Genomic DNA, 24,118 nt, shown 5'->3' on the forward strand with positions numbered 1-24,118 from the left:
TAGAGAAAAGTTACAAAGTCAAAGAAGGTGTGAAAATTCTATATTCTGCCATTTCAACAGAGAAACAGGAAATCACTGAGGGCCACTCTACAGAATTAGCCACCTCAGACTCGGCTATACAATCTTCTGTGAAAAAGGAAAAATCAAAACCTGTTATACTTTCGGTAAGTGAGACTAAACAGACATTATCCAAAGAGGAGAGATTTACCACATCGAGACCAGAAGAAGAGGTGGCGTACAGCACAAAAGACAGTGTATTGAAGACTGCTCTTTCAGCAGAAGAGAAGCGAGAGCTACAGGCAGAGCACATAGGTGAACTTCCCGGTTTAGACATTGCTGTGTCAGTGCACTCAGAGAGGGAAGGAGAGCAAATCTTGCACCTACAGGTGATTAGTGATCAGGGTATTTTGCCTTCAGAGGGCAGGTTTACCAGTGAGAAACCATCTGAGGAACACGCAGATGTTAGGAAGAGCCCCACCCTGCTCCACTCCATATCTACAGACGAGCAGAGAACGGTAACTTGTGAGGACTCTGCACACTTCTCTTCTGAAAAGACCACAATGACTCTGCAGCCTCAGAAAGAGCCCTTTGGGACCTTGCACCTTCAGTCTATTCAGTCAGAAAGTGCCTTGACCAAAGAGGGAATGATCTCCTTTGAGAAGCCAGACCAGCAGGTGGCAGCACAGAGGCAGGAGAAAGCTCGTAGACATGCAGTTACAACAGAGGAAAAGAGGGAGATGACAGCAGATTACTATGAGACCCTTGACACGTCCGTCACAGGTCTTCAGCCTGAGCACAAAAAAGAGCCAAAGCCTCAGAGTATACTTCAGGTCATCTCAGAACCTATGCAACTACCTAAAGAAACGCCTTTCTCCACCGATATGAAACAGCAACGTGCGTTAGTGCAGAAGGAAGACCGCTGGAATATTGTACATGTTACTTCTGTGTCAGACAGGCAAGATTTGGAGGAGGGCCACACCGATGATTTGGGGTCTGTTGAGAAATTTACATGTAAGACAGATGTGGAGCCAAAACTACCCTCGGAATCCATCAGTGTAGAGGAGAGAGCAGTCTCCACAGAGACCAGTGTGGCTCTTGAGGCAGCGGAACAAGATTTTGCAGTCAAAATTCAGGAGGGTCAGTCTGTCAGACAGTCTATCATTATGGATGAGAAACGCATTTTGACTGGAGAGCAGTCTAAACACATCTCTAAGTCTGAAACAACAACAGCAAGTGTAGTGAAGCAGAGCAAAAGTGCCTTCATGGTATCAGAATCTAGTGAGAGCCAGACCCTTCCGAAAGAGCTCACTTTTGTGATCCAAGCGCCAAAATCATTCACCCTGGATGTCCGGCATCAGTTAAGGAGTTCACTACAGTCTGCTGTGGCAAGAGATCAACCGTTGATACTGGCTGATGTTGTGCAGAGTTTAGCAGTCGTAGAAGTACAAGAGGTGAAGGTACGTAGAGAGCCAAAATATGCAAAGTACACATACCTCATCACAACAACAGGTGCACCTATAGAGATCACAATTGCCTTTGAGGGTGACTATCCTCAAACTGCAGATCTGAAAAGTGAGCTTCAGGCTGCTTTCTACTCCATAGTCTATCGAGAGCAGCATGTTCTGACATCTGAACAGCCTGGCACGATGCAAGTTGATAGGCCTCAGAGATTGCAGGTTACTAAGGCCTCCTCAAAAGAAATCCTTTCACCCATGGTGCAAACAGTCCAGATTAGTGAGAATGTGTCAGATATTGCATCGCCCAAGGCACAGTCTGCAGCGATGAAAACTGAAACCAAAGCTTCCTTCCAGACAGTAACAACACAGGGGCAAACAGTTGTGCAAGAGTCAAAAAGAACCATGGTGCAAATGACCACTGAATCAAAATTAGAAATAGAAAAGTCCATAGAGATTTCTTCTCAGGAAAGCAGATCTGTGACAGTATCGGGCCGTGAGAGAGATGTTGGTGCAGCTGCTATTACTATAGACGTTCCTTTTGCACCAGTACCTGTTGAGCAGTCAGTAGATATCCACATTAAACATGAGAAAACGCAGGAATTCCTTACAGAAGAGACCATTAAAACAACCAAAATTACTGAAAAGGTTGGTAAATATGCCCCAATATTTGAAACTGAATTGGAAGATATTACAGTGGAGGAAAAAGGCAAAGTCACCTTTACAGTAAGCGTAAAATTAGTTAAAAATGTCAATTGGATGTTCAATGGAAAATTGATTAAATCTGGCAAAGAGTTCAAATGTTCCAAACAAAATAACACATATACACTAGTGATCGAAAAAGTAATCAAGGAGAAGCATGAAGGAGAGTATGTCTGTGAGGCAGAGAATGAAGGCGGCAAGACTTCAACATCTTCAACACTCACAGTTGTCTCAAGAGGTTGGACAATGAGGACTTTGTTACCTTACCATGCACAACTAACTCTTCACTCTTTCATTCTTCCGATTCATAAAATTTTAAGAAAAAAAAATGCAATACCATCCTATGATGACTAATGGAGCACTTCCCAATCTTCCATCTTCCATTGGAAGAGTCACTTGTAATTGTCCTCCTATTTTCACCCTACTTTCACCTCCTTCACTCATATAAAAGCTGCACTCCTGTCCACCCGAAGCTGAAGCACTGAAGCATGATTCAACATTACTCTCCAGTCATCCCCTCTCGTCACTCCCCATTCTCATGTTCCTCTCATTCACATTGAGGACATTTCTTGTCATCTTTGAGAAAGAAACTCATATCACTCTGCATTCCACCCCAATGGTCATTCGTCACGGGTTGCCACCAAACTCTTTTGCATGCGTTCCTTTTTCTCATTAGTGTTTCATCTTTCATATGATCAATATCTTCTTCCTCTAACCATGATCATCATTTTCCTTCACAGTCACTCCTGGAAAATAGTCATTTGCATTCACTCTATTCATGTCTGTTTTTGTCACTTCATTATGTAAAGACATGTTATCACTTGATGACAGTTACTAATTTGCTTTTCCCCTCTCTACATGGTGTAGTACCACCTGTTTTCAGGCGCAAAATCAATTCCATGGAAATCAATGTTGGCGTCAATGCCAAATTTGAGTGCGAGACAGAAGATGCACCAAATATCACTTTCAAGTGGTACAAGTCTGGCTCCGAGATCAGACAGAGTGAGAAGTACAGGATCCTCAGCCGTAGCACCACATCCTCATTTGAGATTCTCAACCCAGGAAAGGTGGACACGGCTGAATATACCTGCAAAGCTTCCAACCAGCATGGAAGCGACAGCTGCGCTGCTAGCCTCAACGTGACTGGTAAGTTGAATGCAAGATTTCCACAATTTTATATGTCATCTCTAAGTTTATGAACAGGAAGGGTTTAATCTAAATAACAGGGGGAACAATCTATAAACGATATTGTGTGTACAATAAGAATATTTGATATGGTTGTTCTGCACTCTGGTTCTTTTTCTAGAAGTCTTCCCACCAGAATTTGTTACAAAACCTGATCCTATGACACTGTTCGTGGGCAAACAAGCCAAATTGCAATGTGTAGTCAATGGGTCTTCTCCAATGAATGTTTTATGGCATAAAGACAACATTGCCATTTCACCTGATGAGCATTATAAAATATCCTCGGATAAGAACAAATACACTCTTCTGATTAGCAAACTTAAGCAGATTGATCAGGGTACATATCTGTGCAAAGCTTCAAACAGTGTCGGGACAGCTACGTGTTGCACAGAGCTGAAGGTTATTGACAAACCCAGCTTTGTAAAGACTTTTGAGTCTGTGTCAGTAGCAGTGGGCAACCCACTGTGCCTTGAGTGTCTGGTGAATGAAGACACTGGAGTCAGCATTACCTGGATGAAAGATGGCAAAAAGATTCACAACACCATGGATTGTAAACTCTCTTTTGAGGAAAAAACAGCCAGTCTTGAAATTCTAAAAGGCAAACTTAAAGATACTGGCAAATATGTCTGCACTGCAGCAAACGATGCAGGAAGCAGTGAATGTTCATCTGCGATAACTGTACAAGGTAAGACTCTTGAAGGTAGAGTCCATGACAAATGCAGTATTTTTTGTCTTTAAAAATCTGCATTTTTTCCCCTAAAGAACTATTTTTCTTCTTGTTGTAAGAAAATAATGTTTCCTTGCTGCTGCTTCAGTCTTTGCGCTCTATGCATTGATGATTGTTATTGTTTTTTCTTTTCTCTGTTTCTTCATTTGTGCTTTCTCTTTTGTCTTTTTGTTATTTCTTTTGATTTAACATTTTTTTCTTTTTTCTAAATCTCTTTTGAACTTCTACCAACGTCAGAGCCTCCAACGTTTCTTAAGAGGCTTGAACCAAAGATTCTTTGGAAACAGGGTGTATCTGCACGTTTACAGTGCACAGTCAAAGGGACACCTGAGCTCCATGTAACATGGTTTGTTGACGACAGACAGCTCAGCACTACAGACAAGCACAAAATCACTTTTGCGGATGGCAAAGCCACTCTGGAGATTAATAGTCTTGTCGAGTCAGACAGTGGAAATTACACTTGTGAAGTGCTGAATGAGGCTGGCTGTGAGAGCTGTAGCTCGCATGTGACAGTCAAAGGTTTGTTGTGAGCAGCAGTGTCATTACATAATCTTATGCATGAAGCTTTTTTGACTGGTTTTCACAGGTTCATGAACTCTTGAATGTGATCTGATCTTTGTTCTTAGAACCTCCTGCTCTCAAAAAAGAACTAAAAACGCTTGAGGTAGTCAAGGGAACCACTGTCCAGTTTGAATGTGAAGTTACTGGCACAGCACCGTTTGAAGTCACCTGGTTAAAGAACAAGAAACCAGTCAGCACTGACAAGAAGCACAATGTTGTTTTAAAAGATTCCTGTGCTTATTTGGAGATCCGTTCTTTTGAAAGTCCAGATGTGGGAGATTATCAGTGTTGTATATCAAACGATGTGGGTAAAATCATTTCAAAATCAGTTGCTAAATTGAAAGGTCAGTAAAGTTTCAAAGCCCTTACTCAATTTATAATCTTCAATATTATAGTTTTGTCCTGTCAACTGACATGTTTTATTTTGATGCAGATCCACCAACATTTGTAAAGAAAGTTGAAAACACAACAGCAGTTTTGGGCAGTGCTGTTAAAATGCAGGGCACTGTTAAGGGCTCTGCCCCAATCTCTGTGAAATGGCTAAAGGACTCTGACTTGCTGACAGATGTGGATCCCAATATCAAAATCACATTTGAAAACAACATTGCTCAATTGGCCATTGCCAGTGTTGCCATAACCCATGGTGGTAAATATACCTGCCAAGCAGAAAATGAGGCTGGTCAACAGAAATCTGAAGCCACGTTATCTGTCCAAGGTTTGACTTGGTTAAATTTAACTTTTGTTTTTCAGGTTGATTATTTTCATTTATTTATTCAAACATTTATTGAACATGTTGTAAGTGGCTGTATTTTATTTTAGAACCAGCTAGGATTGTTGACAGACCACCATCTATCAGTGTTACTGTTGGAGCCCCTGCAACTCTGGAGTCAACAATTTCAGGGAGCCCAGATCTTAAAGTTAAATGGCTCAAAGATGGAAAAGAAATGACATCAGGCCGAAAATACAAAATTACGCTAAAAGACAATGTAGCCACGTTAAAAATTCTTTCAGCTGAAAAAGGCGACAATTGTGAATACAGAATGGAGGTGGCTAATCGTGTTGGAAAAGATGAATGCTCCTTTGCTGTAACTGTGCTAGGTTTGTTTTCTATACCATCATTTATTTATTTTATCTTTCATTTTATTGCATGTGATTGGCACAACTTTTCTTAACTAACTTCTTCCTGTCCATCTGAGCAGATCGAATCATACCACCTTCCTTCACAAAAATGCTAAAAAAGGTGGATGGAAATGTTGGAGGTGATGTTATTATGGAATGCAAAGTGTCTGGGTCACAGCCCATGACCGTATCTTGGTTCAAGGAAGGAAAGGAGATCACATCAGGGATGAAATACCAGACTGAATTTAAAGAAAGCACAGCATCACTGAAAATATTAAGTTTAGAGACTGTTGATGCTGGGGCATATACATGTCGGGCAAATAATTCTGCTGGACATGCGGAAACAAGTGGGACCCTGCAAGTGAAAGGTTAGGGGAGCCGTAATACTGTTTATTACAGTATCTGCCGAAATGATACTCATCTAATCATACAGTGGTTGTTATTGAGTGATAAAAAAAGCATCTGTCTTTTTCAAATGTAATTTAGAACCCCCAGTCTTCACAACCAAACCAGAAACCCAGGATGTCATCCCAGGATCTACAGTCGTTTTTAAATCTGTCTACTCTGGAACAGCTCCTTTCAATGTGAAATGGTTCAGAGAAGAAAAGGAGATTCTAACAGGAGGCGCGTGCTTCATCAAGAAAGAGACCTCCTCAAGCACACTGGAGCTTCACTCTGTGAAGCCATCTGACTCCGCTAAATACATTTGCCAAGTGTCGAATGATGCCGGAAAAGTGGTTTGCACCACTGTCTTGTTCGTGAAAGGTGCCCTGTCTTCTCTTAATTCTCTTTGTGTGCAACATGGCTTGAGATGTGTTGGTACTCTTCTTTAAAATGTCTGTCAATGTTTTTTCTTTTCTCTGTAGAACCTCCAAAGTTTGTGATGAAGCTCGACTCCACACAACTTTTAATGATTGGAAACCCTGTAACTTTAGAGTGCAAAGTAACTGGCAGCCCTCCTATCAATATTAAGTGGCTTATGAATGACACTGAAATCAGCTCCAATGAGAAATATCAAATGACCTTTGTCGACTCAGTTGCTACCCTCAAGATGGTCAATTGCAACATTGATGATAGTGGCAGTTATATATGCATGGCATCAAATGATGCTGGTAGTGATCGTTGCAGCTGTATGATCACTGTCAAAGGTGTGTTCATTATACCCTCAGTGATCATATCAAGAGTCTCTAAAGATACATTCATTTTAGAGCAGATTTGTAATCAGTTGTTGTGGACTTCTTTGTTTTAGAGCCGCCAGCATTTGTTCGTTGTTTTGAATCCAAGGAGGTTGTCAAAGGCTCTGATGTTGTACTAGAAGGTTTGGTCTCAGGTTCAGCTCCGTTTGAGATGTCATACTTCAAAGACTCAAAACAGATCAGGAATGACAGGAGGCACATCATGTGCCTGAAGAACGACATTGCGACTCTCAACATTCTTAAATTTGATGGCAGTGATGTCGGAAAGTATCAATGCACAGTAGCAAATGATGTAGGGAAGTCAACATGTGATTTCCAGTTTTCTCTTAAAGGTTGGTCAGCTGATAAAAATGTTTGCTCCGCTCATAAACTAAAAAGATCGTCTTTGAGGGGAATTCTATTCAATTTGTGCTGATTAGAATATTTCCACATTTCTCTTGATAGAGCCACCATCGTTCATCCAGAAGATTGAAAACACAAATGCCGTTTTTGGCAAAGAGATAACTATGCAGTGTGTATTGAAAGGATCCGTGCCAATGACTGTGACCTGGACGAAAGATGATCATGAGGTCAAAGATTCTGAGCATGTACAGATTTCGTTTGAAAACAGAACAGCAGTCTTATATATCAGCAGTGTTCAGTTGAAACACAGTGGCAAGTATACTTGTATGGCACAGAATGAAGCTGGAAGTCAGAAATGCATTGGAACATTAGTAGTAAAAGGTTAGTTTACATACTTGAACAACACCATATCTTGGTGTGTTTATTATCTTTGATACACAGTATATACTTCAGCAGTGCAGTAATGATTTACAATTGATAACTGTTTATTTGATCTGTTAATTTCTAGAACCAGCAAATATCATAGAGCCAGCTAAGTCTATCAACGTCACAGCAGGGGACCCTGCTACTCTTGAGTGCAGGTTCTCAGGGACTAAACCCCTTACTGCCAAATGGTGTAAAGATGGAAAAGAGTTGACATCAGGCAAAAAATACAAAGTGCAAAGCACTGACAAGAACTCAATCTTAAAGATTTTGTCCACAGACAAAAGTGATAGTGGAGAATACATGTTTGAAATTTCCAACGATATTGGAAGCGGCACTTGTGATGCTGCCATCACAGTTCTAGGTCAGTTAATTTCGGGGTGCATTTTCTTATCATTCTAAGTTGTCTTTATTTATAATAAGGTGTCAAAAATGCATGAATACTGAGTCTTTTACTTGTTCTGTGACAGATCAATTAATCAAGCCATCGTTCACAAGGACGCTTAAAGAATTGGAAAGCATCAAAGGATCTTTTGCCCAATTGGAGTGTCTTGTCTCTGGCTCCTTGCCCATAACTGTGCATTGGTACAAAGACAATAAGGAATTAGAGGTTGATGAGAAGCACAAATGCATATTTTTTGAAAATGCCGCTTCTCTGGAAATTACCCGCCTTGTTAGTGGTGACAGTGGCACGTATACCTGCATTGCTGAAAACAAAGCGGGCAGTGATCAGTGCTCTGGCATTTTGCGAGTTAAAGGTTTGATATTTTTTATCTTATCTTTATCTTATGTTGCTTGACAATGAGAACAGTAGGTCACTATGCACTATTTGCACAACATCAGTTCCATTTTAAAATGATTTGAAGCCCTTTATTCTTTCAGCTCTTAGCTCAGCAAGCTATTTAAGAATATTGATTGAGACAAAACCGCAAGCAGTCAGACCAAACTTACATTTCAAAATGTTTGACTATTTTTTATACAGAGCCCCCCTCAATTGTTGAAAAGCCTGAGTCTATGGAGGTAATCCCTGGATCAAGGGTGAAGTTCAATGTACTTATTGCTGGCACTCCACCCCTGACCATCAAATGGTTTAAGTCCAACAAGGAGATCACAACAGGGGTAGACTGTGCCATTCAAAAAGATGATTCCTCCACCTCTCTGGAGCTCTTCTTTGGCAAGCTGTCAGACTCCGGCGATTATATCTGTGAAATCAGCAATGATGTTGGCTCAGACAAATGCCAAGCAACACTTTTTGTGAAAGGTTGTTTTCCTTTTTCTTTCCTTTTAATTTTTGTTATACTAGATTCACACTCAGACAGTGTATTAATTGGATTTGTTGATTTTGTTTTACCTTTTAGAACCTCCGAAATTCACACGAAAGCCAGAAGGGGTGTCTGTTGTAAAGCCTGGCCAGAATGTTGTGTTTGAATGTCAGGTCATTGGAACTCCTGAAATAGATATCTATTGGTTCAAAGATGGAAATGAGTTAAGTCCAAGTAATAGATATAAAATGGACTTTTCTAACTCTCTGGCACGGCTTGAGATAACTGGTTCTGAAATCAAAGACAGTGGAGTTTACTACTGTGAGGCACGCAATGAAGCTGGCAGCGAAAGCTGTAGCATGGAGTTTAAAGTAAAAGGTTAGATGTTTGATTTTAGATGTTTTTTTGCAGTTTTGTCTATTTGCATTTAAACAGGACAAGCAATCTTACTGTTCTTTCTTCATTGGTTACAGAGCCTCCAGCCTTTATCAAGCCATTAACACCTGTCGAGGTTGTAAACGGTGCGAGTACGTCCTTTGAGTGTCAGGTTACTGGAAGTGCTCCTTTTGAGATAACTTGGCACAAGGACTCAAAGGAGATCAAACTGAGCTCAAAGCACGTAATGTCAAAGAAAAATGAGTCTTTATATCTTGAAATCCAGAATTGTGATGCTTTAGATGTCGGTGAATATAAGTGTACAGTGGCAAATGAAGTGGGAAGTTGCTCTTGCCAAGCAGAACTTAGCATAAAAGGTCTGTAGACATGTTATTCATTACTAAATTACATTAATAATAGGCGGTATAGGCATGATTATTTCACTGACCTGTGTTCTTTTCTATTAGAACCACCATCATTTGTAGAGAAGATTCAGAATGTTGCCACTGTCCTCGGGAAAGTGGCCGAGTTGAAGTGTGTTATAAAGGGATCTGTCCCCTTGAGTGTGCAGTGGCAAAAAGATGAACAGTGGATCTTGGAGGATCCAAAGATTGAAAAGATGTTTGATGGTAGCGTGGCTAGTCTAAAAATTCCTGTCTGTGAGTCTTGTCACAGTGGAAGGTACACTTGTCAAGCTGTTAACGAAGCAGGACAGGAGAAATGCTTTGCAACCCTTCTGGTGCAAGGTTTGTCTTTTTGTATACATTTTCTATGATATTTTTTGTCAGTTATCTGACCATGGACTGCAGACAATAATGGACCTTATTCTCGAACGCAGTTAAGAAAAAGTTAAGAAGAAATCTATTTTTAACTCCAATTACGAAGTTCCCGGGAAAATGTTGGCATCATGAAAGTTTTCTTATCCGGGATTCTTTCTTAGCTAAGAACCAAATTTAATAACGCTTAAAAGCAGTGGTAAATTGGCCAGATTGGAGTGGGCCAATGCTCTTAAGGGCTGAATTTGTGAGAAATCGTTGATGATTGCGTACACATGATTTCCACAGACACAGATTTAAATAATTATAATAATAATAAATACGAGACTATTTGTATCATGAACAATTACGTTTCAAATGTAAAGTTATGATTCTACGAGGCATCATGACGAGGCACTACAAGGACACTGTAAATGGCAGTGAATAAATAAGCACTAAACTAAATCACGTGGATACAGCCATAGTGGAATCGAACGGACACATCTACATTCTGCAACAGTGCCCCCACCTCTGCACTATTGAAGTTAGGTCTGTGTTTTTTACTGGACCGCTGTTCGCTATACGCTTCAACATGATTCTGCACACGTCCCTATAGTTGCATTCAACGCCCGTTCAATTTTAAGATCAGTGCACAGCTAAGAACACTTTGGCGATTTAAGAACACATTTCCAGTCGTTCATGAATCCAGCGGGGATCTTTTGTGAGGAAGATATTTAATATTTATGTTCGAGAATGAGGTCCAATATTATTAAATATTTGCATTTACACTTAAATGTTTGTATAATCTACAGTTGTTGGACTAGTTTATCGACATTTGTATATTTATGCCCTTTTAGAGCCCCCACAGATCATTGAAAAGCCAGAGGTGATCAATGTTACTGTTGGCGATCCAGTCAGTTTTGACTGCAAAGTTACAGGCACTCCTGAACTCAAAGTGAAATGGGCTAAAGATGGAAGGGAGCTGGTTCCCAGCAGACAGCACATCCTCAGCTTTGTGAACAATATCAGCAGTCTTAAAATACAGTCAGCCCAAAAGGAAGACAAAGGACATTATATCTTTGAGGTCGCAAATCACATAAATGTCTGCACATGCAAGGTTGAGTTGATTGTAGTAGGTCAGTACTTTTTTAGTTTTTAGTAAGGTTTTATACATTTGAAATACTTATTTATTAGAATGTGTAACTCACATTTTCAACCCCTCAATCCTAACCCAGATCAAGTAATTCCTCCTACCTTCATAAAACCACTGACTGATATGGAGGAGATTTTGGGTACCTCTGTGCACATTGGCTGCAAAATATCTGGATCCCTCCCAATTACTGTGGAATGGATAAAAGATGGAAATAAACTATCTGGTAGAACAAAGCACAAAATTGTCCAGGAGGACAACAGTGCATTCTTGGCGATTGAGCACTTAGAAAAGGCAGACACTGGGACCTACACTTGCAAACTCACAAACAAAGCAGGAGGCTGTGAATGCAGTGGAGTGCTAAGGGTGAAAGGTCAGATGAGTATTATTTCATTGAGCTGATATTAAAAAAAGAAGTATATATTAGGAAGGTTGCCAGTTCAGCAAAGATGTTCACATGTTTTCTCCCTTCAAATGTATTATAGAGCCTCCAAGCTTTGTGCTGAAGCCAGAATCTCAGGCAGTTCTTCCGAACACAACAGTTCGGTTTAAGAGCAACTTCAAAGGAACCCCTCCTTTTACTGTGAAATGGTTTAAGCAGGACACAGAGCTGATAACTGGACCATCATGCTTTACTGGACTGGAGGGTTTATCATGCTTTATAGATCTTTTATCCGTTGGTGTTTCACAAAGTGGAACTTACTCTTGCCAAGTCAGCAACGATGCTGGTACTGTGAAGTGTACCGCTGATTTATTAGTCAAAGGTTGGACTTTTCTCTTTCTGAGACTTGTAACTAAAAACCAATTCCACCAACCCATTTTAACAGCTTCCTCATCGTCACATTTGCTTTTTGGTCATGGTTCACCATGTATTTGCTTGTCACTTTTCGCTTCACCATCACCACGTTTTCGCTTACCATCTCCTCGCGCCTCAACCCCCATCCGCCATTAACTTTTATTCTTGTCCTCTTGCAGCTCATCTTCCATCTTGCATCATTGGATTTCCATTTGCATGTTTGATTTTTTTTTTCACGGATATTGACTTGGTTTTTTTGTGTCATTTTGCAGAACCTCCAGACTTTGCACAGAAACTTCCGAGCACAAAGTATGTGAAGCTGAGCGACGCAGTTGTTCTTGAATGTAAAGTCACTGGCACTGCCCCGCTCCAGATTAACTGGTATAAAAACGATTCAAAACTGACCGACAGTGACAACTGCAAGACATCATTTGATGGCTCAGTGGCAGTTCTCCACATTTCCACCACATCATTTGAGGATGGTGGAGTGTATTCGTGTGAGGCTCAGAATGATGCTGGCACTAAAAGCTGCAGCACCACACTCACAGTGAAAGGTCAGCTAATGAATAAGTATCATTGTATAAAATCAGCATATCACATATAACATCCAACATGTTACATTTTGCTACCTTACGAGCATTGGAACATTGAAAACAGAGGGATTTTAACTACACAATTCAGTGCAAGTTCTCTACTTCACATACAGACAGTGAAAGGTCAGCTTATTAATAAGTGCAATTGATCAGCAGAGAATGATACCTACATGTTAGATTTTGTTACCTTATGAGTCTACATGTTCGTTAACATAAACGAAAAAAGGATATTAACTGCAACATTCATAGCTAAGCTAGTTACCTACTGTAATTTCTTAGACATTCTAGTTGTTTTTGAGACTGAACAAATATGAAAAAGAATAAATATACAAAATGTAAATAGTTTGGGAAAAGTATGAAATAATGAATGGTTGGATGTCAACAGATAATGTGATATAAAGACATTAAACTCGAATTATATTATTTACAGAACCACCCTCTTTCATCAAAGTGCCTGCACCTGTTGAAGGACTGAAAGGCAAAGATGTCAGTCTGAACTGTGAACTGAAGGGAACGGCACCGTTTGAGATAACCTGGTTCAAAGATAAAAAGGCACTAAAGGAGGGCAGAAAATATAAGCTTGTGTACGAAGGATGCTCTGCAACTATGCATATCCTTGGTCTGGAGGCATCAGATGCTAATGAATATGAGTGCAAAGCATCCAACAGTGTAGGAAGTGACACATGCAATGTGTCTGTTAAACTGAGAGGTTGGTACAGGTTTTATGTGTTTGGTGTTATTCTTGTCAATTCCTATGAGTTTGTTGTGAGGTACCGGTCTCATTAAATGTCTGTCAAAATCTTTTTTAACCACTCAGAGCCACCAGTCTTTGTGAAGAAATTGTCCAGTATGACAGCAGTGTCTGGTGAAGAAGTGACTTTGGTTGCCACTGTTAAAGGCTCTCAGCCCATGACTGTGTCTTGGGTCCAGGACAAAGACCATGTTCTTAGGGATGGGGACAACCGCAAAATTACCTTTGAGAACAACCAGGCCACTCTTATAATCTTTAAGGCTGACAAAACCACTACTGGGAAATATACCTGTCAGCTCAAAAATGATGCTGGGGTGGCGGAATGCATTGCTAACCTGACTGTTCTAGGTCTGTATAGTTCATAGTATATAGTGTCTATTCCACATTTTAAGTTTTCCCCCCAGGCTTACACGTATATATGGTTTCTTCCTTATTTGCAGAGCCGGCCCTAATTGTTGATAAGACAGAATCGTTTAGTGTCACAGCAGGGGATTTAGCAGCTCTGGAATGTACTGTAGCTGGAACTCCCGAATTAAAACCGAAGTGGTTCAAAGATGGAAAGGAACTGTCAACTGGAAGGAAGTACAGGATTACCTTCGCCAAAATGATCTCCAGTCTAAATATTCTGACAAGCGAGAGGGATGACACTGGAGAGTACATGTTCGAGGTCAAGAATGAAGTTGGCAGTGATGTCAGCAAAATGCACCTAACTGTTCTAGGTTTGTTGATATTCCCTCGATTGTGTCAAGTAATTAAGTGCCAAATTCCCTCAGCTCCATGTTCAATTCAATGTGTATTTTTATACAGATAAAATCATTCCTCCAACGTTCTCACGGAAATTGAAAGACACACAGAGTATTGTGGGTAAATCTGGTGAACTGGACTGTAAAGTGTCCGGAACCTCACCATTCACAATCTCTTGGTATCATGATGGGACGGAGATCAAAAGCGGACCTAACTACGAAATTGCATTCAGTGACAACACCTGCACTCTGAAAGTTCCCACACTCAAACTGTCTGATTCTGGAGCATACAAGTGCAAAGCTGTCAACAAAGCAGGAACAGCTGAAACCAGTTCTACTTTTGTTGTAAAAGGTTAGTCTATGCCCCGGGTGATTAATGCACCTATTTATTTAGTTTCATTTGTAGTTTAGATTGAGTTGGCATCGGCAAATACCTGAGATCCTGAAGTCTATTCCCCCTCTGTATCTGTTGTAGAGCCTCCATCTTTTGTGACTCAACCTCAACCACTGGAAGCATTGCCTGGCACTAACGTTACATTTACGGCCACTGTGAGTGGAAGTGCCCCTCTGAAACTGAAATGGTTTAGAGGGAGCAAGGAAGTTTTGCCAGGAAAGGGCTGTGAAATGGCTCTTAAAGGTGACAAGGCTACTTTGGAGCTGCGCAACGTTGATAAATCCCACGCAGGAGAGTACACATGCCAAATTATTAACGATGCTGGAAAGGAGAACTGCACTGTCAACCTGTTTGTGAAAGGTTGGTTGTTGTTATGTTATGCATGAAGGCATTGCGCTTATTGTTTTAGAGAGGCCATATTCCTGTTAATTTATGTGTTGTTTTTGTCTTAGAACCTGCTTGTTTCATTAAGAAACTTAAAGACCTTTCTGTTGAAATGGGCAAATCCTTGATTCTTGAGTGCACATACTCTGGAAGCCCAGAAATCCATGTTAAATGGCATAAGGAAGGGCAAGAGATCTATTCCTCTTACAAATACAACATGACAACAACTGAGACCTCCTGCATCCTCGAGTGTCTGAACAGTGACAAAGAGGCTGCAGGAAAATACTCCTGTGAAGTCTCCAATGGAGCTGGAACTGATATTTGCCATGCCAATGTGTCCATATTAGGTTTGTGTTATGATTTAATTATCCCTATTCATATAATTTAACGGTATTTGCATGCTATAATTTTGATCTTATTGCGAAAATGTACTTTTTTTTACTCTAGAACCCCCATACTTTATTGAGCAATTAGAGCCAATGGATGTCACAGCTGGAGATGCTGTTTGCTTGAAATGCCAAGTAGGGGGAACACCTGAAATTAAAGTCTCCTGGTTTAAAGCCGATGGAAAACTGAGATCCTCTGCCATGTGTAAAATGGAATTCTCGAAAGGTGTTGCCTGCCTGAAAATAAGCAAAACTTCTAAAGCTGACATTGGCGAATATACATGCAAAGCTGAAAACAATATTGGAACAGCATCCTCCGGTTGCCAACTAACTGTGCAAGGTGACCCAAGTTTTTTCCCCTGCATATTTTAAAATCTTTTTTTCTCTTTTGGGTAACCATTATATTATTACCCACATCATAGCAATTGTATTCAGTGTTTGTGTGTGTGAAATTGCATTTCAGAGGTCAAAACACCACCGTCTTTCCCCAAGAAAATTACTAGTATACAACAAACTGAGGGACAGGCAGTCAGATTTGAGTGTCGTGTGGCTGGATCCTCTCCTATGGAGATATCTTGGCTTAAAGATGGTGACACCTTGAGAAATGATGCAGAATTCTCAATGAGTTTTGACGATAATTCTGCCGTCCTACAAATTTCTCAAGGAGAAATGAGACACTCAGGGGAATACACTTGTGTTGCAACGAATAGTGTTGGAACAGCCTCTTGCAGAGCCAAGCTCACACTTCAAGGTCTGTTGGGTTTAGTCATGAAATAATGTATCTAATGATATTGTCTTGGCATTTTTAAATGTGTTCTGTGTCCAACCATGTTATTTTCTACCTGATGTTGTAGAGCCAAGATTTCCACCAGTTTTTGATAAAAAGCTCTTGCCAGTGGATGTTACAGTGGGAGATAGTGTGGAGCTGGAATGTCACATGACTGGATCTTTGCCAATAAAAGTGACATGGTCAAAGGATCACAAAGATATTCGCACTGGTGGAAATTATAAAATATCCTGTGTGGATAACAGTGCACACCTCACCATTCTAAAAGCAGATAAAAATGACTCTGGACGATATTCTTGCCATGCTAGTAATGACATGGGGAAGGACTCTTGCTCTGCTGAAGTATCAGTGAAAGGTATTTGGTTTAGTAGCTTCTGTGTGAGAGTGTCTGCTAAGTCAATACCGCTTTCCTTGCTGCTCAGTCAATACCGCTTTCTTTGCTGCTCTCTTGGAGATAGTTTGATGTTGCTTATCTGATGTGCTTCGCTTTCCTCTTGTTCATATTCTCTTCAAAGAAACTTAATTTATTTTGTGTTTAACTCTCACTTTGCCTTTGTTGTTATTTCAGAACGTAAAATTCCTCCCAGCTTCACCAAAAAGCCCGCTGAGACTATCGAGGATGTTGAAGGCAAAGTTGTGAAAATAGAGGGCCGTCTGGCTGGATCTCAGCCCATTACAGTGAACTGGTACAAAGACGGCAAGGAAATCTCCAGCTCTGACTACTATGACATATCCTTCAAGAGCAATGTTACTGTGCTCTGTATCAAGAAGTCTCAGAGCTCAGACAGTGGCGCATACACCTGCAAAGCCACTAATGAAGCTGGCAGCGATAGTTGCCAGGCGACAGTAAACATCTCAGGTACTGGATGTGTTTTGTTCACCTTATTTTAAAGTTTGAATGTGTGGAGTTTCAGTGCTATGTCTATGCTGCTGTTGCAATGTGCTTGATTGCTGTTTTGGTGGTTGCTACAGTGATTACTCTTGCTACTGTGATAATGTTGTTATTCTTGCGATTGTGCTTGCTACTGTGATAATGTTGTTATTCTTGTAATTGTGCTTGCTACTGTGAGTATGTTGTTATTCTTGCTACTTTGCTTGCTACACTGATTGTGTTGGTATTCTTGCCATTTTGCTTGCTACTGTGATTGTCATTTTCTTGCTATCTTGCTACAGTGATTCAATGGTTACTGTTGCTATAGTGTTTGCTTCAGTGATTGTGTGGTTTTTGTAGCTGTTTTGCTTGCTATAGTGATCATGTGGTTGTTCATGCTTCTTTTGCCTGCTATAGTGATTGTGGTTGTTCTTGCAGTTTTGCTTGCCACTATGATTATGTGGTTATTCTTGCTATTTTACTTGATTATGTAGTTTTTCTTGTTATTGTGCTTGCTACTATTGCATGATTATGTGGTTATTCTTACTATTGTGGTTGCTGCAATGATTATCTGTCACTTCTCTTATGATGCAGAGCACAAGGTGCCTCCGAGCTTTGATATACCTCTTAAGCCAGTGACCATAAATGAGGACAACAAGCTCACCCTGAGCTGCCATGTCCGCGGATCTCCTCCTCTGAAGGTTCAGTGGATGAAGGACAGACGGGAGTTGTCATCCTCAGCCAGCACTAAGATCACATTTGTGGATGGCACAGCCACTTTTGAGGTTCTCCGTGTGTCCAAGAATGATGCCGGAGACTATTTGTGCAAAGCTACAAATGAGGCTGGAAGTGAATTTTGCAAGTCCAGGGTGACCGTAAAAGGTATACAGTTGTTAAGGAAATTGCTGGATAGTTTGTGATATATAAACTTCTCAAAAGATCTTGATTCTTATCTATTATGAAACGTACGCCTCATAAAACTCCCAATCAGGGTCATAGTTCAGCGAGCTCACGCTCTTATTTCCACCATCGCATTAAAGACATGTAAGTGAATATTCGTTTATTAATTGTTTCGTAGAAAAATCTGCTGCAGCTGCAGCTCCAGCCCCTGAAGCGGCCGAAGTTGCTAAACCAGCAAAGAAACTTGATAACTTGTTCTTCATCGAAGAACCCAAGAGTGTTCATGTAACAGAGAGTAAGTACGGTAGTCTTTATGACAATTGTAGGAAAGATCATAAAAATGGGTATCTATTGACATACTATGACTCTATTTTCAGAGGGGGCGGCTACCTTCATTGCTAAAGTTGGAGGTGACCCAATCCCCAACGTTAAATGGATGAAGGGCAAATGGAGGCAGGTTACTCATGGTGGTCGCATTACCATCGAGCAGAAGGGCCAAGAGGCCAAGCTGGAAATCAGGGAGGTTACCAAGTCTGACTCTGGACAGTACAGATGTGTTGCAGCTAACAAACATGGAGAGATTGAGTGCAGCACTGACCTGAATGTTGAGGATAAGAAAGAGATTGCCTTTGAGGCCGTGAAACTGAAGAAGTGAGTTTAGTTGTTTAAGTCATTGCAATTTATGAGATAACTGTACAAACATTATGTAGGCAGATGATGCAAATAATGTATTTTATCTCATCAAGGACACCATCAAAGCAGAAAAGTCCAAAGGAAGGCCAAGAGATTGATATTGTTGAGCTGCTCAGGAATGTAGATCCCAAAGAATACGAGAAGTATGCTCGCATGTATGGAATCACTGACTTCCGTGGTCTCCTACAAGCTATTGAGCAATTGAAGAGAGAGAAAGAGGAAGAGAGTGGACGACCTGTGAGTTGGAGATCAAATGTCAAAATAGTTTCAAATAAACAACTGAAAGCAGAGTAGAGAGACGATTTCAGACGATACCAACATTCTTTCCTGTCATCCCGCTTTAGGAGTCAGGTTTAGCTGGAAGAGAGTCAGACGAAGATTTGGCCCAAATCGTGGCTGATTTGCAAAAGAGAATGGAACAGACAGAGGTTTTTAATATTTTCCTATTCTCAAGACATTTGACTAAAAAGCATACTTTGGTTTAACATGGGCTCATCAACTCATCAACATCACTATGTTGTTATATTTCAGCCTGTTACTCTTGTGAGAGACATCACTGATCAAACAACAGTCGTAAACAAGGAGGCTGTGTTTGAATGTGAGATCGAAATCAACTACCCAGAGATCACATTGTCCTGGTATAAGGGCACACAGAAGCTTGACTCTAATAATAAATACGAGATCAAAATTGTCGGTAATCGCCACATACTGAAGATCAAGAACTGCCAATCTGGTGACCACGGCAATTACCGGGTTGTATGTGGGCCACATATCTCCAGTGCCAAACTCACAGTACAGGGTATGTACATGTGAATGCAGATACTTATCATTTTATGTCAGTTGACATGGATATCTGCATATCTTTTGTTTGGCAAATTTGAAAATCTCACAAAATGTAATGAGGTATCCGTCATTCTTGTCTTTTCAGAAGCTAAAGTGGAAGCACATTTGGAGGAAACTGCTGGTAAGGAAGGCCAAACCTGTTCTCTGACTTGCCAGTTCTCTATGCCCAATGTAAAAACTCAGTGGTTTAAAAATGGAAAGCTTTTAGAGCCGAGCAGCAGATACACATTCACTGTGATCGATACGATTCAGAGGCTCTCTATCAAAGACCTTAGACCTGAAGACCAAGGACAGTATACCTGCAAATATGACAACCTTGAATCAACAACAAATCTTTGGGTTGAAGGTTTGTATAAGTCCGAAAATATCTCTAACTTGTCCGTCGAACCCATCTACTAACCTCTTTCATCATCATTTCTCATGAAGACCTGTCTTGTGTTTTGTGGATACAACTTCTTTGAAGATTCACCGAAGTCTTGGATTCTTTTAGTCTACTTAGTCTTATAGTCTTCTTTTATAATGTTCTTCACAAGTGATCGTGTTAAGGATAACTGTTAAAATAATTTCCAGTGATTTACATTTAACACTAAACAATGAATTACGAACATCACCAGATAATGCTAAGCAGTGTCTCTTTGTGTCATCTGTTAAGCCACTCAAGTCTTGTAACCTGCTGATAAATGCTGCGTTATCTACTTTTAGCTGAACAAATTCACTTCACCAAACGCATCCAGAACATTGTGGTGAGAGAGCGTCAGTCAGCCACTTTTGAATGCGAGGTGTCTTTCGACAATGCTGTTGTAACTTGGTACAAAGACACATGGGAGCTTAAAGAGAGCCCCAAGTATAACTTCCAAAGTGAAGGCCAACGTCACTTTATGATCATCCGCAACGTAACCTCTGAAGACGAAGGTGTGTAGAGATGAATCCCGTCGTGTGTTTAAATTCCGTCCTTCTCTCTTGAAAATGAAGACACTGAATTAACACCATTAATAATTCTTCAGGCGTATACTCAGTGATTGTGAGGTTGGAGCCCAGAGGTGAAGCTAAAAGCACAGCTGAACTTTACCTCTCAGGCAAAGGTCTGTACCGTCAGTTTTCTAAGTTCTGTGTCTTGATAGTTTAAATTAGTTTGTAACGCCGTTTTGCCTCCTTCCACAGAAATTGATTTAGGAAGGTTGCCTTACGGTGAGTAGAACATTTTGAACTTAATAACAAACCACACTTGCATTTTTCAGATGTCTCACATGGCAACACAAAACTAATATTCTGTTGACAAAATCAATACGTTCAAAGATTATAGCTTATTTTTAACATCCTTCAGATGTCCCTGACACATCCATTCAAGTGCCCGATGCACCTACTGCATTTGCCATTAAAGGTAAGAATGGGACTCGTAAATCATATAACACAAACTAATTTGTGATATTAACAAGCAAACAAATGATGATGCGTGTATTATTATTTTCTAAAAGAAGAGTCATCCACTGAATACTATCAGTATGAGGAGAAGATGGAGTATCGAGGTACAAAGACTTTTCAGTCATCTTTTTCCATCACCCTTCATCTTATGTCTGACCATCCTTTGTTAAAACCTCCGTGTGAAACCCTTATTAATGACAATAACGAAGTTCATCCTTTAACCCTCTCTTAAAAAAAAAAAAAAATTAACTGGGTGAAACCAGCTAACCAAAATTCCACATCATCCCTTCATCCCATCATCCCATCCGCGTGTCCCCATCAAAAAATACTAAACGTGTGCCATTTAACCCTTCCTTCATCAAAACATTGAAAAATGTACAAAAGATGGAGACTTTTCAGTCCATCTTTGTTATCACTCTTCATCTCATGCCTTACTGTATCATTCACTTAAACCTTAGTGTGAAACCATTTCATTAATAGCAATAACGAAGTTCATCCTTTAACCCTCTCTTAAAAAAAAAAAAAAATTAACTGGGTGAAACCAGCTAACCAAAATTCCACATCATCCCTTCATCCCATCATCCCATCCGCGTGTCCCCATCAAAAAATACTAAACGTGTGCCATAGAAATCAATATTTTTGCCATCTTTCTTGCTCCCTTATCATGGATTGTTACCCTTCACCAGAACATGAAATCTGGACAGAAGAAGGGGTAGTTCAGGAGGTCACTACAAGTGAAGGTATTAATGTGCTCTTGCTGTTCTCATCCATGTTTTGAATCCCTCTTAGATGTTTGATAGAAATTCATTCATTTCAGGGGCATTTTGTGTTCTTCATTCATTGAACCTTTTTTTGTCATATTGACCAGATCTTGGTTTTGTCCCATTGTCATGTACGTTTTCATAAAATGTTTGTATGTTTTTGTTTTGTCCCTGAAGATCACTTATTCATTTTCTTCCTACATAATACTGTCCTTTCATTGTGTAGCTTGTGAGTTGCACTCCACAGGCACGTGGCTTCAATCCCTTTCCGTGTTCTCATGTTTATGTTCTCTCTCTTTGACTCTTTTAATGAATTGAATTATATGTATACGTCATCTTAGCCCATTTTCATTCTCTGATCAGTTCCAAGGGTGCCTGTGGAAGAATCAGTCCAGAGGGAGAAATTGGGAATGAGAGAGGAAGCCCCAGTTAAAGGTATAATATAAAATGCAACTGTTTGTGGCTGCCAAGGCATTAAGCTATGGAATGGCAAGTGCGGCAAAAAGAAGTCAAGGTTGCTTATGCACATTGTGCCTCTCTTAATTGTTTTGCTTTCGTTTGTCTACCCTTTGTGGTTCTGTTGTTGAGTGTAACATAGCTTTCAGTGGATAACTGCAGTGTCTTTGTGTGTCTTATATGTATCGTTCAAAGCTATTTGTGTTCTTGGTGTGTTTGAATGTTTGCTCTTATGTAAAGATGCTGCCTTCTTTATGTCATTGTCTTTGTGAAAGTTGGCTTCCATAACTCTTAATGCATAATGACAGTCTTGTTTGTCAAAAATATGTCCTCCGCTGTCTGTGGATGTAATATATGTGTGTATTTGTGTTGTCTTATGTGTTATTTGCGAGAATCTTATGCTTTATGCTCTCTAATGCTTGGTGCTAATCCAATGCTTGCATTTAGCTTATGTATTTGCTCTAATAAAGAAAATTGTTCTTTAAGTTCCTGAGGCCCACAAGCCTGAAGAGAAACCTAAGCCAGTTGAACCAAAGGCACAAGCACCAGCTAAAGGTATTTAAAGTGGTATCTTACCATGTTGACACTGTGCGTGTAAAACTCTTTTATAAAAGTTACTTTATATGTCAAAAATATGTTTTGTCTGTCTTGTATGCCATGTGTTATCCTATAATATTTCACTCTGTGACCATTGAGGGTGAAACTAACATCTTGAAGAGACATAGCTTTGAATTGACATAGATTCATGATATTTTTAAGTACCTGAAGCCAAGAAGCCCGTGGAGGAAAAAGTAATTCCAGTAAAAGTGGCGGCGACAAAAGATGTGCCATCACCAAAAGGTATGACAAATGCTACGTTTGTCCCTTCCTGTCTTGTTGTCTGTATTGTGTGTCCCTTTCAGTGTGTGCCCCCCCATCCCCCCAGTTTGTCTATTATCTATGTATATACCCTACTTAATCTCAATGAGTGGATTCCTAAAGGTATTTGTCTTTGTATGTTTGTATGTACTTACTCATTCTTAAGAAGAGGCAAAGGTTTCTGTTCCTAAGCCCACTCCCACTGTTCCTGTAGAACAACATGTCACTCCTAAAAAAGGTATATGACCATTCTAAGCGCATCTATGTTTGTTTGTTTTTGTGTGTATGGTTCTTGTTGAACTTGTTTCTTTTATGTGCGTATTATCAGTGTGAAATGGCAGTAGCCGCCTTGTCATCTGTGTTGTTTGTGTGTTCAATTGCTCTTTTCATCCGTGTCACTGTCTCAAAGCATTGTACTTCACCGCGTCTAATGTCAGTTGCTGTCTTGTCCTTAATGTTGTTTGAGTGTTTCACCATGTGTTCAATTGCGCTTTTCTTTCATGTTATGGTCTTTCAGCATTGTTTCTCACCACGTCAGTTGCTGTCTTTACATTCTTGTTTGCATGTTTCACTGTGTTTAAAGTGGCTTTGTTCTTCCATGTCTTTGTCTTAAAGCAGCGCTCCTCCCCACATGTGTCTAACATGAAATCTGTCCAGTGTTCAAAGCAGCTTACACTCCACTTTTCTTGTAGAAATCTCAGCTTCTTGTCACTCCGTTGTTGTACAATCACTAATAGCGGTATATTTACATTACCTAAAGATGTCAAAAAACCAGCAGCCACTGTGGCTCCTGAGCCTAAACCACAGGTGCCAGTTGAGCCTAAAGCGGCTCCGGTGCCACGAGCTGAACCTGAAGCCAAGCCTGAACCTAAACCAGCACCAGCGAAGAAGCCAGAGGCCCCTCCAGTGAAAGGTATTTCATATCTGTTGTGTTACGAGGCTGAGTGCCATGCCTACCAAGTTACTGGCTCCAGCTGTGTTTGTCTGTTTCTCCGTCTTCATGTCTGTTTTCTTATTATGTTCGCTCTTTGGAGCACCGCTCTAAGGTCCCATCTCTTTGCATGCCCCCACTGTAGTTCAAATGTGCTGTCTTAAATTGTGATGTGTCTTTGAAATCACAACCAAAACCCATGTTCTTTTAAGTGCCTGTGGAGGCAAAGAAACCCACGGTACCAGAACCATCAGAACCAACAAAAACAGTGCCAGCTAGAAAACCAGAGCCAACACCC

At 40.3% G+C, this 24,118-nt stretch overlaps 1 protein-coding gene across 9 annotated transcripts in view; it reads left to right on the forward strand.

Moving 5' to 3' along the window:
• Positions 1 to 24,118, forward strand: part of ttn.2 (titin, tandem duplicate 2) — a 167,591-nt gene that overhangs the window by 40,257 nt on the left and 103,216 nt on the right. For 3 of the 9 annotated variants that reach the window (XM_080839079.1, XM_080839080.1, XM_080839082.1), the window contains exons 37-58: positions 3,024 to 3,302; positions 13,832 to 14,110; positions 14,199 to 14,486; positions 14,610 to 14,888; positions 14,981 to 15,259; positions 15,360 to 15,638; positions 15,762 to 16,049; positions 16,153 to 16,440; positions 16,654 to 16,944; positions 17,551 to 17,838; positions 18,035 to 18,151; positions 18,234 to 18,507; positions 18,603 to 18,786; positions 18,894 to 18,977; positions 19,081 to 19,348; positions 19,478 to 19,513; positions 21,501 to 21,554; positions 21,939 to 22,010; positions 22,518 to 22,586; positions 22,791 to 22,871; positions 23,056 to 23,127; positions 23,650 to 23,802. In XM_080839079.1, coding sequence (XP_080695205.1) covers positions 3,024 to 3,302; positions 13,832 to 14,110; positions 14,199 to 14,486; positions 14,610 to 14,888; positions 14,981 to 15,259; positions 15,360 to 15,638; positions 15,762 to 16,049; positions 16,153 to 16,440; positions 16,654 to 16,944; positions 17,551 to 17,838; positions 18,035 to 18,151; positions 18,234 to 18,507; positions 18,603 to 18,786; positions 18,894 to 18,977; positions 19,081 to 19,348; positions 19,478 to 19,513; positions 21,501 to 21,554; positions 21,939 to 22,010; positions 22,518 to 22,586; positions 22,791 to 22,871; positions 23,056 to 23,127; positions 23,650 to 23,802 — 4,302 coding nt within the window. The remainder of the gene's footprint in view (positions 1 to 3,023; positions 3,303 to 13,831; positions 14,111 to 14,198; positions 14,487 to 14,609; positions 14,889 to 14,980; positions 15,260 to 15,359; positions 15,639 to 15,761; positions 16,050 to 16,152; positions 16,441 to 16,653; positions 16,945 to 17,550; positions 17,839 to 18,034; positions 18,152 to 18,233; positions 18,508 to 18,602; positions 18,787 to 18,893; positions 18,978 to 19,080; positions 19,349 to 19,477; positions 19,514 to 21,500; positions 21,555 to 21,938; positions 22,011 to 22,517; positions 22,587 to 22,790; positions 22,872 to 23,055; positions 23,128 to 23,649; positions 23,803 to 24,118) is intronic. The other 6 variants (XM_080839083.1, XM_080839081.1, XM_080839084.1 and 3 more) reach the window with 6 other exon arrangements.

Source organism: Sprattus sprattus, assembly GCF_963457725.1.
Source record: "Sprattus sprattus genome assembly, chromosome: 5".
NCBI lineage: Eukaryota > Metazoa > Chordata > Actinopteri > Clupeiformes > Clupeidae > Sprattus > Sprattus sprattus.